This window comes from Camelus dromedarius, chromosome 4 (genome assembly GCF_036321535.1).
Source record: "Camelus dromedarius isolate mCamDro1 chromosome 4, mCamDro1.pat, whole genome shotgun sequence".
NCBI lineage: Eukaryota > Metazoa > Chordata > Mammalia > Artiodactyla > Camelidae > Camelus > Camelus dromedarius.
Genome location: NC_087439.1, coordinates 81,381,132 through 81,394,588, shown reverse-complemented (window position 1 = coordinate 81,394,588; position 13,457 = coordinate 81,381,132). Strand labels below are relative to the sequence as shown.

The window sequence follows — 13,457 nt, the reverse complement described above, 5'->3', positions numbered from 1 at the left end:
GGTAAATTTTATATTAAGTATATTCTGCTATGATTTTTAAAAAATGATCTCAAATCAGTACCCTAACTTTACACCTTAAGGATCTAGAAAAAGAAGAGGGAACTAAACCCAAATCTAGCAGGAGAAAGAGAATAATAAAGATTAGAGCAGAGACAAAGAAAATAGAGAATAGAAAAATGATAGAGAAAATAAACAAAACCAAAAGTTGTTTCTTTGAAAAAGTCCACAAAATTAACAAACCGTTTTGCTAAACTGGCAAGGTAAAAAAGAAAGAAGACTCAAATCACCAAAACAAAAAATGAAAGTGAGTACATTACTACCAACCTGACCAAGATAAAAAGGATTAGAAGAGAATACACCAACAAATTAGATAACTAGATGAAATGGACAAATTCTTAGAAGCAATGGAGAATCGTGCAGCTATGAAAAAGAAAATTTGTAATAAAAGTATGAAGAAGGTATATGAAATTAAAACCAAAGTCAGAGACTGCTTCATACCTACTAGTATGGCTATAATTTAAAAAAAAAAAAAAAAAAAACCCTGAAAATAACAAAAGATATATTGGTAAGTAAAAAAACCAAATTGCTAAAGGAGTATATGTAGTATGCTACCTTTTGTGTAAGAAAGAAGGGTAAATAAGAAAAGATACATATATTTGTTTTTATATATACATTAAAATACTTAAAATATTATATAAAGTATAATTATATTTTATAAAATATAGAAATGTATTTTAAGTTATGAAATATGTTTTATATTATATAAAATATGTGGATATTTCTTTTTCCTATTTCATGTTACTTTGTCTTTAGAGTCACTATTTCCTCCTTCAGTGTTTATTAATCTCATTCTATAAAATTTTCATTTCAAATTTTGTGTTTTTCATCTCATTTTGGGGTTTTTTAATTTTTCCATTTCTTAGTATTTTTATGTTTTCCTTTACATCCTTGATCACATGAAGCACATTTATAATGGCTGTTTTAATATCCTTGCCTGCAATTGGGTTTGTTTTGAGACTTCTGTTTTTAAGTTCTTTGGGGTCAAATCTTAAGTTGCCTTTATTCTAATGCTAATTTGATTCCTTTCCAGAAGCAAGGCCCCTCTGTGGTCTATGCTAATGCCCCATGAATTTATCTAGGTCTCTATGACTGATGGGAACTCACAATTTTAGGTCCTGCATAAGCACTGGGAGCTGTTCAGCTAATAGACCCCAGTGATCATTCTTTTCCTTGAAGTTCTTGCCTGGTGTCATGGGGTTTCACCCTAAACTTGCACAGGTTGCTATTCAGCCAAATACTCATGCAGACTCCTGTACAGATTTCTGTAACTCTTCCTTTGCACAGCTCCCTTCTTTTTGGTACTCTGTCCCAGAAACCTTAGCAACTTGAGCCTCTCAAACTCCAGTTTCTTTCAGCTTGACTTAGCAAGATTTCGGGGCCTATATGGGTACCACGCCCTGGTCTCCACTTCACAAATTGCCTCCAGGCTGAAATCCTTCTCTCAAAGATCGCAGTCCTGCACTGCCTGTTGTCCAGTTGTCCAGTTTTTTGTCATAGGGTATTCCAGACCCTGATACTTTGTCATAGTCTGAAGTGGAAGTTCTTAAGGGTGTTCAGATTTGACGTCACCAATAAGCAGCACAGGGATATCATGTGCTTCTGAATGTGATGCCCTCGGAAGGACACAGTATCACTACGTGGCCTTCAGCCTGAGCTGAATCTTATCATGAGGAAATGGCAAACCCAATATGAGGAACATTCCATTAAAAATAGGGGGTGAGGGCAGCGGGGGTGTGCTTCATTCTTCACAAATGTCAGTGCCGTGAAAGAAAAATCTGAAGAATGATTCCAGATTAAAGAAAACTAATGAGACATGAAAACTAAGAGCATTATGTTATCCTGGACTGAATCTTGTGCTTAAGGAGAAAAAATGTTATAAAGAAACATTGGGTCAATCAATAAAATTGGATTAAAGAAAGTATACTAGGTAGGAGTATTAGTATTAACTTTTATAGTGTTCATAACCGTACTCTGATTATACAAGAGAATGTTCCTTTGAAATACACCCTAAGTATTTAGAGCTAAATGGGTATGGTGCAACTTACTCTCAAATGGTTCAGGAAGAGAAAGAATGAGAGAGGTGTGAAATGATAAATCACATAGTACAAAAGTGTTAACAACTGGTGAATCTAGGGAAAGAATATTAGTCTTGTGCAACTTTTCCGAAAGTTTAAGAATATTTCCAAGTAAAAGTTTTTTAAAAATATGTTCTTTAGGAAAATGTTTGGCAGTACCCATTAAAGCTAAACATACATATATTCTAGATATGTCCCTAGTCCTTCTTAGCATTCGTTTGAAAATGTGTGATTTTCCTTGAGGTAAAACGAAGTTGTAATAATGTTGCAATGCAGTGGTTCTCTAAGTGTGGTCTCCAGACCAGCTGCATCAGCATCAGTTGGGATCCTGTTAGATGTACAAATTTTTGCACCTTCTCTGTCCAGACCTACTGAATCAGAAACTCTGGAGTTGGGGCCCAGCAATATGTATTTTAACAGGCCCTCCAAGTGATTCTGATGCATGCTATAGTGGAGAACCTCTGCTTAAATGAACGTACTTTAGGAACTACTGTTGTCTTCAAAAGTACTATTTCTTTTGTTTTCTTTCAGCTTCTCCAACTTGGGAAATACCTGTTATATGAATGCTATTTTACAGTCTCTATTTTCACTCCAATCATTTGCAAATGACTTGCTCAAGCAAGGTATCCCATGGAAGAAAATTCCACTCAATGCACTTATCAGGTAATTGTTATATACTTACTGAGTCACCTTTTACCATATTGATTATAGAATAATGGAGTTTTAGACTCTTAAACATTTTATGTACCTTTGTTAGCAGTCTTTAAAGTATCATCCATTCAGTGTTTTGTAAAACCTGCTAAACTTGTCTTTTGTTTTACCAGACGCTTTGCACACTTGCTTGTTAAAAAGGATATCTGTAATTCGGAGACTAAAAAAGATTTACTCAAGAAGGTTAAAAATGCCATTTCAGCTACAGCAGAGAGATTCTCTGGTTATATGCAGAATGTGAGTACTAGTTGTTTTTAAACACCTTAGAGATAGGGGAAATTGAAATTACTTTCATGTGTTACCTGATTTTATTTTAAAATGAGATTTGTGTGTGTGTGTTCATCACAGGTTGAAAAACCTGAGGACTTCGGGTAAGGCTCAATATAACTCTTCTGTGTATTTCATCATATTTTAATAATATAGATGTGGTTTGCCAGTGTAGGGCCCTGTGCAATTTTAGCTACAAAGGCCCTACAAAAAAAGATCACCTTTAAAAAAAAGAAGTAAGGAAGTGATTCATTTATTATTCATGCTAATCTAATTATAGTTAAGATTATTTATAAAATATGTACCCTAAAGTCAGTATATTTGACGTTTCCCCACATATGCTTTCATTGCATAAATCACAATGTTAATAAGCTATTATTGTGATAAGAAATGTTTTGATCTGATTGTGGATATTATGCCTTCTTAGGATGCTCATGAATTTTTAAGTCAGTGCTTAGACCAGCTGAAAGAGGATATGGAAAAATTGAATAAAACTTGGAAGACTGAACCTGTTCCTGGAGAAGAAAATTCACCAGATATTTCAGCTACTAGAGTATACACTTGCCCTGTTATTACTAATTTGGAGTTTGAAGTTCAGCACTCCATCATCTGTAAAGCGTAAGTAGTCTCTAAGAAAACTCTTTTCCCCTGTAAGTCTTTATGGCAAGTGACTGAAACTCTTCTAGGTTTTAATTCTTATCTCATCTTTATTCCTGTGTCATGAGGAAATACGAGTACAAATATCTTTTTTCAATGTTTTTATCTTCTATAAAAATATTTGGTAGGGGAGAACTAAGAATGTAAATATTTTGTCATATGCTCTATTGTTGGCTAAACAGTTAATATGATCTACCTTGTGTGTGTGTGTGTCTGTGTGTTTGTTTTTTCTTTTAATCACTGTGTGGAATATTGAACTTTTTGGGAATACTTGTTTTTCTTTTTCCCTAAAAAGATGCCTTCCTATTAATCAGTTTCTTTTTTTTTTTAAACATTTTTTTATTGCATTATAGTCATTTTACAATGTTGTGTCAAATTCCAGTGTAGAGCACAATTTTTCAGTTGTACATGAACATACATGTTTTCATTGTCACATGTTTTTTTCGCTGTGAGCTACCACAAGATCTTGTGTACACTTCCCTGTGCTATACAGTATAATCTTGTTTATCTATATTACATTTTGAAATCCCAGTCTGTCCCTTCCCACCCCCTGCCCCCTTGGCAGCCACGTTTGTATTCTATGTCTATGAGTCTGTTTCTGTTTTGTATTTATGTTTTTTTTTTTTTAGATTCCACATATGAGCAGTCTCACACAGTATTTTTCTTTCTCTTTCTGGCTTAACTTCACTTAGAATGACATTCTCCAGGAACATCCATGTTGCTGCAGATGGCGTTATGTTGTCGGTTTTTATGGCTGAATAGTGTTCCATTGTATAAATACACCACATCTTCTTTATCCAGTCATCTGTTGATGGACATTCAGGCTGTTTCCATGTCTTGGCTATTGTAAATAGTGCTGCTATGAACGTTGGGGTGCAGGTGTCTTTTTGAAGTAGGGTTCCATCTGAATATATGCCCAGGAACAGGATTACTGGGTCATATACTCAGTTTCTTATTTTGTTGAACCAAATTGTTTTTGTTAAAAATGGGTTTTTTTTTCCAAAAAATATTAAAATTTGAATTATTTTTAACTTTTGTAATGCTTTTTAACCATTTTCATATTAATTATTGAGACTTACCTTCTATATTTAATTAATTTCCATGCTCATTATCAGGGCTTCTATCCCAGGCACTTCACATTAAAAGATTCCATTTTGATTAATCTTGCAGTTATAGATAGTACATCTCTGAAAACATTTTTTCAGAGAGAGTGGAATTCTTCAGAGTACCCATATAAATGAGAATTATTTCTGTGGTTTTCATACATGACTTAATACAGAATTACTGAGTCACACACAATCTTTCTTTCCCCCTCAACATATTATATATACTGTCCGATCATATCCTGTTACTCTGACACTTTGGAGAAACCTGATTTTGTTGATAATTTTTTCTTCCTGAAAATCTGTCATACTCTTTATTTTTGAAATTCACAATTTCACTAATTTGCATCTAGGTATTGACACTTTTTTGGTTAATTTTGCCTTTAACATGATGGGTGGGGCTTTTTCATTTGAAGATTTGGGATTTTCTTTAGCTCAAGAAAACTATCCTCTAAACACTGCTTCTCTTCCATTTGTTCTGGAGTTTTCTTTAGAAAAACTCAACACCCATTTATTGGCTCTTCATTCTCTGTCTTCCATATTTATTTTTCTTAGGCTGCTCAAAATGATAGTGCTCACCGAGGTCTCTTTCATCTATAACATTCCAGTATTTTTGACTAGAATTTTGAACATTCACATGAACACTATAAAGGTAGTACTTTTGCATTATTATTCTGTGACAGTTTTCATCTTCGTGATTTCTTCAGTCTTTTTTATTTTCCCCTATTGGATAAATTATTTTTTAAAGAAAAGGTCTGGGTCTTCCAGATACATTTCATCTCCTTGTAGAGAGCCTATTAGCAGTTAATAATATGATAGACAGCCATCTTTCCCTTTCTTCTAATACACTTTCCAAACAAAATTTGTTAAGTCAGAGAAGCAAAGTTTGACTGTTATTGTATCATTTAATTGTAGGGGGTGCCAAACAAATTTTTTTAATAGGTAACTTTCTGTTGCCTCTGATAGGAAGAGCCATAGGCAGCACAGAAAGAAAGAAGGCCACATCAAAGTAGTTGCTGCCACACTGGGCCAACAGCGTCAATCAGACACGTCAGTTATGTAACACCGAGGTGTTGGATGTGCAGTTGAGGTGTATGTACCAGTGCAGAAAGTGACATGGCTCACAGTATGTAGGCATGAGGCTGAACACTAGGTGGCTAGCCTGAATAGTGGCCCAAGGGTTAGCAAATCCTGGAAGCAACAGAGTTCTGTGGGGCCCCAGCAGTGGTCCAACTACTTCCTCGAAAAGCCTCACCTTTCTTGCTTTATTAGTCATTTTCTTTAAGACAAGTCTTTAAACATGAAATAGTTTCTGGCTGAAGGAAGATTCCATACATCTTATTCCCAAATTGTAATTTTCCATGTTTAGCCTCTGTCCCATCTGGCTGTAGGTTTAGTTTGACCAGTTTGTCAAATATACTTAATTTTTTTCAAACTATTATAGTCTAGATTGACTGGTTTTCGATTATTGTAAGGCAATTCAATATATTAATAATGTATTCTTAAATAGGAAAAATTTGTATGAATTCTCCATTTAAAGAACTTAAAATATGTAAAACTGAGTACTTAATACTCTTCCATAAAATCTCCTTCTGTAGTCTTCCTTTTCTCAATAATGATAGTTGCATACATAGCGTTTATCGGTCTAAAAACTGCTTATTGGTGTATTGCTTAACTCTTCTCTTTCTTTTGCATCCCTACGTCTCATATGTCAGTAAATCCTTTGAGCTTTTCTTTCACAATACAACCAGAATCTGACCTCTATTTATCACCTCCACTGCCATCACTCTGGTCCAAACCACTATTATCTCTTGCCTGGATTGTTGGAACACCTTCTAAACTGATCACTGTGTTTCTGCCCTTGCCTCTCTGTAGTCTCTTTTAAATACATTAGCCAAAGAGATCCATTTAAAATAAACGTTAGTTTTTGTCAGCCCTCTGTTCATAACCCTTAAAATAAAAGCTGAAATCCTTGCTATGATCTACAAAACCCCATTTGATCTGCCTTTCAGCAGCCCCTCTCTCCCCGTTAACTCACTGACTTCATCTCCTTCCACTCTTTCCTCTTGCTCATTCTGTTTGTTGTTTTTCAGAAATGCCAGGATCTTGGTACCTCAGGATCTCAGGGCCTTTTCACTTACTGTTTCTTCTGTCTCAAATTCTCTTTCCCCATATTCTCACATAGCTAGTGCCCTCCCTTCTCCGTATTTTATGTAAAGGATACTTTCTCAGTGAGGCATTTTCTCACTACCCTCTCTAAAATTCTGGCCATCTACTTTTGCTTTCCTCTTTTCTACTTTGTTTTTCTTCTTTAGCACTTATCTAACACACTATATATATATATATATATATATATATATATATATATATATATATATATATATATATATTATTTATTTATTTATTTATTTATTTATTTTAATTGTCTCTTTTCTCTAGTATAATGAAAGCTTCATGAAGGGAGATATTTTTGTCTTGGTTTGTTCTCTGCCACAACCCTGGTACGTAGAACAGTTTCGGCATATAGGAGGCATATTCAGTGATGCATAATAGATTGCCCCAAACTTACCAGCTTAAAACAACATCCACTTAACTCAGTTCTGTAGGTCAGAAGTGTAGATAGAGTATGACTAAGTTCTTTGCTCAGGGTATCAAAAAGCTGAAGTCAAGATATTGGCTGGCGTACGGGGTCCCCTTCTCAGCTCATAAAGGTTGTGAGCAGAATTTAGTTCTTTTCAGTTATAGAACTGAAGTCCCCATTTTTTGTTAGCTGTTGGCTGGGGCAACTCATTTCCTAAAGGCTGCTTGTAGTTTTTTTGCTATGTGGCCTCCATAGGTAGTTCACAGCAGTGCTGTTTGCTTTCTCCCAGGCCAGCAGGACATCACTCTGACTTCTAATCCCTGACTTTCTCTGTCTGAGACCTCTAGACTTAGATTTAGAGAGTTCGTGTGATTAGGCTTAACCCACCCAGGCAGTCTCCTTTTGATTAAACAGTTAATATTAATAACATTCATTATATCTGCAGAATCCCTTTTGCCATGTGGTAACATCATCATGGGAGTGATAGCTCATCACAGTTCTCCAACACTCACAGAGGATGGAGTTAGACAAGGAAGGGCAAGGGTCATCTTAGAATTCTGCCTGTAAAAGAGGCATTCAATAAATGTTTATTGAATGAAGAACAAATATATTCTTATAGTCCCCAGTCTTCAGCTGTGGCAACAGAGAACTGGGATAGGAAAATGAATATTACTAAAAATGCTGATATGCACACAAAATGAAAAACAGTGTACTAAAGCTATGTAAAAGAAATCAGTTTGCCTCCAGGTTAATTGAATATTGTGTTTTGATCTCTGAGCCCAATTTTTGAAATTCAATAAAATGTATCCAATGACCAAACAATTTGGCTGCCTATCAGAAGTGCCTGTACAGTGTTCAAGAATACACAGAATTTTCAACTTAACACATTATTCAAAACCTGGAAACAGTCCAAATGTCCATCAGTAGCAATATGAATAAATTGTAGCATGCTCATTCAGCTTAATGCTAGACAACAGTGAAAATGGGCTACAGCCATTTGCAGCAAGTGTGGTTGAATCTCACACTGATGTTGAACAAAAGAAGCTAGTTAAAAGAAAACATTCTACATAGTTCCCTTTATGTAATGTTCAGAAACAGGTAAAGTTCAACTGTTGTATTGGAAGTCAGGATAATAGTTAACCTTTTGGGAGAAAGAAAGGGATAGTGATTGGGAAGAGGTATGTCAGGGAGCTTCTGGGGAGTTCATGATGTTCTGTTTCTTGATTTGAGTGATGATTTCATGTGTGTTAACTGATAATTCATGAAGTTATACAACTTTAACTGATTCACTTTTCTATATGTATGTTACACTTTAGTGTTTTAAAGTGGGGGGTTTGGAAAATATAAAAATTTTCAAGTTAGCATTTTAAGAAGGTACTTAAACACTTTCAATTAAAGTTTTACCTGTATTGGTTTATTAAGGGTTAGAGTAAGCATGAGAAAAGTCTTAAATGTTGTATGTTTCTCATGCCTAGTCATGGTCTTCCAGTACCTGATAAGTTCTCTGGGGAAAGTGTTTCTGAAGTTTATTTGTATTTATTTTGTACTGCACAGTTAGGCTTCTAAACTCTTATATTTGTCATCTTTTATTCTTACAGATGTGGAGAGACTATTCCCAAAAGAGAACAGTTTAATGACCTCTCCATTGACCTGCCTCGAAGGAAAAAGCCACTCCCTCCTCGTTCAATTCAGGATTCCCTTGATCTTTTCTTTAGGGTAAATAGTATCTTTTGATATTTTCACATAACTAAATTTTATATATCATAGATAATTGTACTTTTAGTTGATTTCTGTAAGGCAGAGTTTCAACAACAAATATTTATAAATAGCATTTATTTTTAAAAACTTGTTAAATCTAATTATTAACCAATTGTAGAAGAAAATTAGCTTCTCATAGATTATACATGTAAGTCAACAGCAAGTGTTTTAGACAACCTTGAAGCAGTTATTTGTAAACAAATATTAATTTGAAGCATATAAAGTGATATATGCTAAAATTTGGTAATGTGAAGCAAAATTGGAGACATTATATAAGTTAGTATACTAAGATCTGAGGACTGAAAAAATACTCTTTGCTTCTCCTTAGAAGGTTATATGTACGCTGTTACAAACAAAAAGGGAGGGGAGACATGTTTATTCAAAGCTATAGAGATATAAATAAATATTGGCATATGTAATACACCATTACAGATACTCAGAAAGTTTCTGGGGCATAATTGAACCTGTTGTATAGCAGTCCTTATAACTAATGGAAACTTGCCAAGATCACTCATTGTCTATATAGTAGTAGTTCTTGTTTTGTTGTAACAAATGGGCAGGATTGTCTTCCTAAGATTGAAAAAAAAAAAAGTCTGTTCTTTAAATGATGAACATTCAGCTCCACCCAAAGATAAATATTCTGCTTTTCTTTTTGTTTTAATCATTCCTTACTATTCCTGTTATTATCATAGAATTTGAAGCTTTTCCTATGTATCTTTTACCCCCATTTTTTAAGGATTTCTTGTTTCAGTTTTCTCTAGGTAATGATATCCACCCCAAACTTTGGTCCTTTTAGAGCAGTTGTTCTTAGTGGGCTGTCACCAGAAGATTGAGTTCCATTATAAGAAAGGGGTAGAGTTACACCTAACAGACCAGGAACTCCGCCTAACCTGAAGGTGATCTTATCTCTGCTATGGCCAAATGTTAAAGTCTGGATATACTCTTGGCAGTGGTTCTTGTGTATCCATGGGGAAAAGGTTGAGAATCTGCTACTATATAGTTTAGTTACTATCATAAATTGAGATGTTTCCTTGATAAAAAAGGAAATTAGGAATTCTGAAACAGGGCATGATATTTTAAGATTAACTCTATTTTGAGGATTAGGTCTTAATTTAGTAAGGCTTGTGATTCTAGACACAACATTTAAGCTGTCGGAGTTGCCATTCCACTGAACTACTATGACTGGAGAAGATTATTAGCATTTAAATGGGGCAGTGCTAATTCAACTTCATGCTTCTTTATTTTTCCCTCTTGGCTTTTTACAGGCAGAAGAACTTGAGTATTCCTGTGAGAAGTGTGGCGGGAAGTGTGCTCTTGTTAGACACAAATTTAACAGGCTACCAAGGTAAAATTAATTGGTTCTTCAGTTCTTCTTCTTTCAAGTACTTAGAAATATTACTGAATAAGTGAGGCTTATCAGATGGATTATAAAGAAGGTCAGCAAAGCTGAGCTATGAAGAGGGTAGAGAATGGAAAGTTAGAATGCTCTTATATAAGAAAGGAAGAGGATTTGGAATATTAAAGAAGAGAAGGAACTTGAGAGGCCAAAGAAGGTGGCAAGGAGATGATGAGGCTGGTGAGACTTTGAAATAATGTTGGGAACTAACTACTAAGTTTTTAATTCAATAATGTGTAATTCTCAGTTATAATTTGTTGTGCTGTAGTCTGCCTCTCTTATCCCAAACCTTTAGTAAAAATATCTGCTACAGGCACATACACATGTGTGCTTGAAAATAAAGTAGAGTAATTTTTTGCAGTTTGTGTATTTCTCTTTTCAGAGGATTTTGTTAAATTTGTAAGTTTCCTATAGTCGTAAGAATTCTGAATTAGAAATGAAGTTAATTTATATTGGATTCTGTATAAATAAACATAAAACCAAACTAAGTAGAAAAATTATGATGTGATTATAGAATAACTTTTAGTTCTTTCCAAGAATAGGTCTCAACTACAAACAAGGTTATTATTAACATTAAGTATTTATATGGCACTTTGCCTGCAGAGTGCTTTACTTTCTTTCAGTAGCTTCAGTTTTCTGTGAGTAAGTGTGGAGTGGAGTTTCTGGAACCTAGCCCCTGGAGACTAGTTCTTTTCCATTCTGTAGTCTGTGCCTTTCCAGAAAATGACTTTCTTTTAAAGAAATGACTTTATAAATCATAGAAGTATAATCATGTTGACCATAGTCTATATTTTTTACTTAAAAGACTTGTTCTTTCATATTTGTGAGTATTTTAAGGCAAGAGGGTAGGGGGAATAAATCTTGAGGAAAAGGATTGATTGTTATCAGCTGTCACTAAGGAAACCAGGGTACAATTAAAAGTACCTGTTTGACCTGGAAAGCTAAATATCCATTCTCTTTCCCATAGTCTAGCTGTTTGGTCTTTAAAGTGGAAAAAAAAAATGCTGAGGGCAGTTTTTCTCCTTGATTTTTTTTTCCCCTGGTAGGTCACATGTCATAAAGCTTAGTTTATTCCAAACTTACATGAAATAGAAGAAGCCTTTGTATCATAAATCCTAATTACTGGACTTGCTCTGTTTTTGTTCATTTCGGTATTAAACAATCTACTTTTATTCTTGAAGAGCCTGATATCTATCAGATTTGTTCATTTTTAGTTTATCTCATTTTTACAGATCAGTGATTTTGACTATTTCATATTACCTTTTATTTTGGTAATATGATTTTGGTAGGATTTTTTTGTGCAAGTTTTGTGGGATCATTTGAAAATTTAGTCAAAATATTTGACATTTGACATTTATTTTGGTCTCTTCACATTAATTGTATCCTTGTGTTCTCTCAAGTTGTAAATTTGAAGGCTATGAATTCTAGCATATTTTTTTTAAAGAGAAATATAATCAATAACTTCAGTTTACAGATTTTTGAGTTTGTGGCTTCTGTGATAAAGGTATATACGGTAAGAAAGGAAACAGCTTTTCCATAAATCAGACATTATTTTTGCCTAGAATTGAGGTCTCTTCCCGTAAGAGTTCTGAAATTCAATTTTTAGAGTGTAACTAATTGTGGGCTGTGAAAAATATTAGGCCCATCAGACAGAGATTGTGTTCTATATTAGAGGTGAAAAGGTTGCTACAATAACTAAAAAGAAGTGTTTCTACAAAGCTAAAAGGCTTTTCAGGCCCACAAACCAGATTGTGCATGTACATTTTGTAGAACTTTTTTCTAAGTGGAGAAAATTTTTTTTACTTCTCACTTACCTTTCTCTAGAGAAAGTGCTACCGAAATAAGAATAGTTCTTGTCAAAAATCATCCTGAAAAAAATTAATATTCACTGTCAAATTGACATGTAAGGACTGTTTAATAATTTGATTAAATTACCATTTGTGGTTAAATGGCATCCAGTTTTTTTGTAAACTATATAACATTGAAATAAATAATTCAAGAATGTGACTCAATATCAATACCAATATTTTAAAATTTAGTTTTCTTGTCTGATATGTTTTGTCTGATTTTTTTTTCTAGGAACAATATAAGTATTTTACCCAAACTTCCTTAATCCATGCAGTGCCTGTGTTTTATTTTTATCCATATTCTTATTACCTTGCTAGCACAGTGCCTACTGAAAGGCAGGTATTTAGTAAATGTTCTTTGAAGGATCTTTAGTTTGGCATAATGTATTGAGTCAAAAGCTGTCTATTATGGTTAGTTATGGTGATGTCTTTTCACCTGTAAGAGAGCTACCTCTATTTTGTATGAACTAGTGATGTCATCTTCTCTTGCTTTTTAGGATCCTCATTCTTCATTTGAAACGATACAGCTTCAATGTTGCTCTCTCACTTAACAACAAGATTGGGCAGCAAGTCATCATTCCAAGATACCTGACCCTGTCATCTCATTGCACTGAAAATACAAAACCACCCTTCAACCTTGGTTGGAGTGCACAGATGGCAATGTAAGTCTTTGAGAATTTCCTTACTTTCTGTTTTGAAGTAGAAAAGCTATTAGTATCTGATCAAAAGAATGAAAAGGCTTAGAAACAATAATCAGTACATATATGTAAACTAAAAAAAATGGGCAGTATACTGTATATATGTATTTACATGCAATATAATGTGTATGTGCAGTTGAACTGTAATAATTCTACCTAATAAAACTGAAAAAAGGAAAAAAAATTAAAAAAAAAAAAAAAGAATGAACTAGGTAACATGACTCCAGGTAGAATCAGACCAGTAAAGAAATTTTAATTTTGCTTTATTTTGGGATTTTGTGCTAAATTACTGCCTGATTTAAGT

The 13,457-nt window shown here is 34.0% G+C and overlaps 1 protein-coding gene across 3 annotated transcripts in view; it reads left to right on the top strand.

The window, feature by feature from the left end:
• USP37 (ubiquitin specific peptidase 37) overlaps positions 1 to 13,457 on the top strand; it is a 77,257-nt gene that overhangs the window by 38,269 nt on the left and 25,531 nt on the right. For all 3 annotated transcript variants that reach the window (XM_010988326.3, XM_031452174.2, XM_031452173.2), the window contains 6 exons: positions 2,667 to 2,798; positions 2,960 to 3,083; positions 3,541 to 3,731; positions 9,053 to 9,170; positions 10,478 to 10,557; positions 12,953 to 13,117. In XM_010988326.3, coding sequence (XP_010986628.1) covers positions 2,667 to 2,798; positions 2,960 to 3,083; positions 3,541 to 3,731; positions 9,053 to 9,170; positions 10,478 to 10,557; positions 12,953 to 13,117 — 810 coding nt within the window. The remainder of the gene's footprint in view (positions 1 to 2,666; positions 2,799 to 2,959; positions 3,084 to 3,540; positions 3,732 to 9,052; positions 9,171 to 10,477; positions 10,558 to 12,952; positions 13,118 to 13,457) is intronic.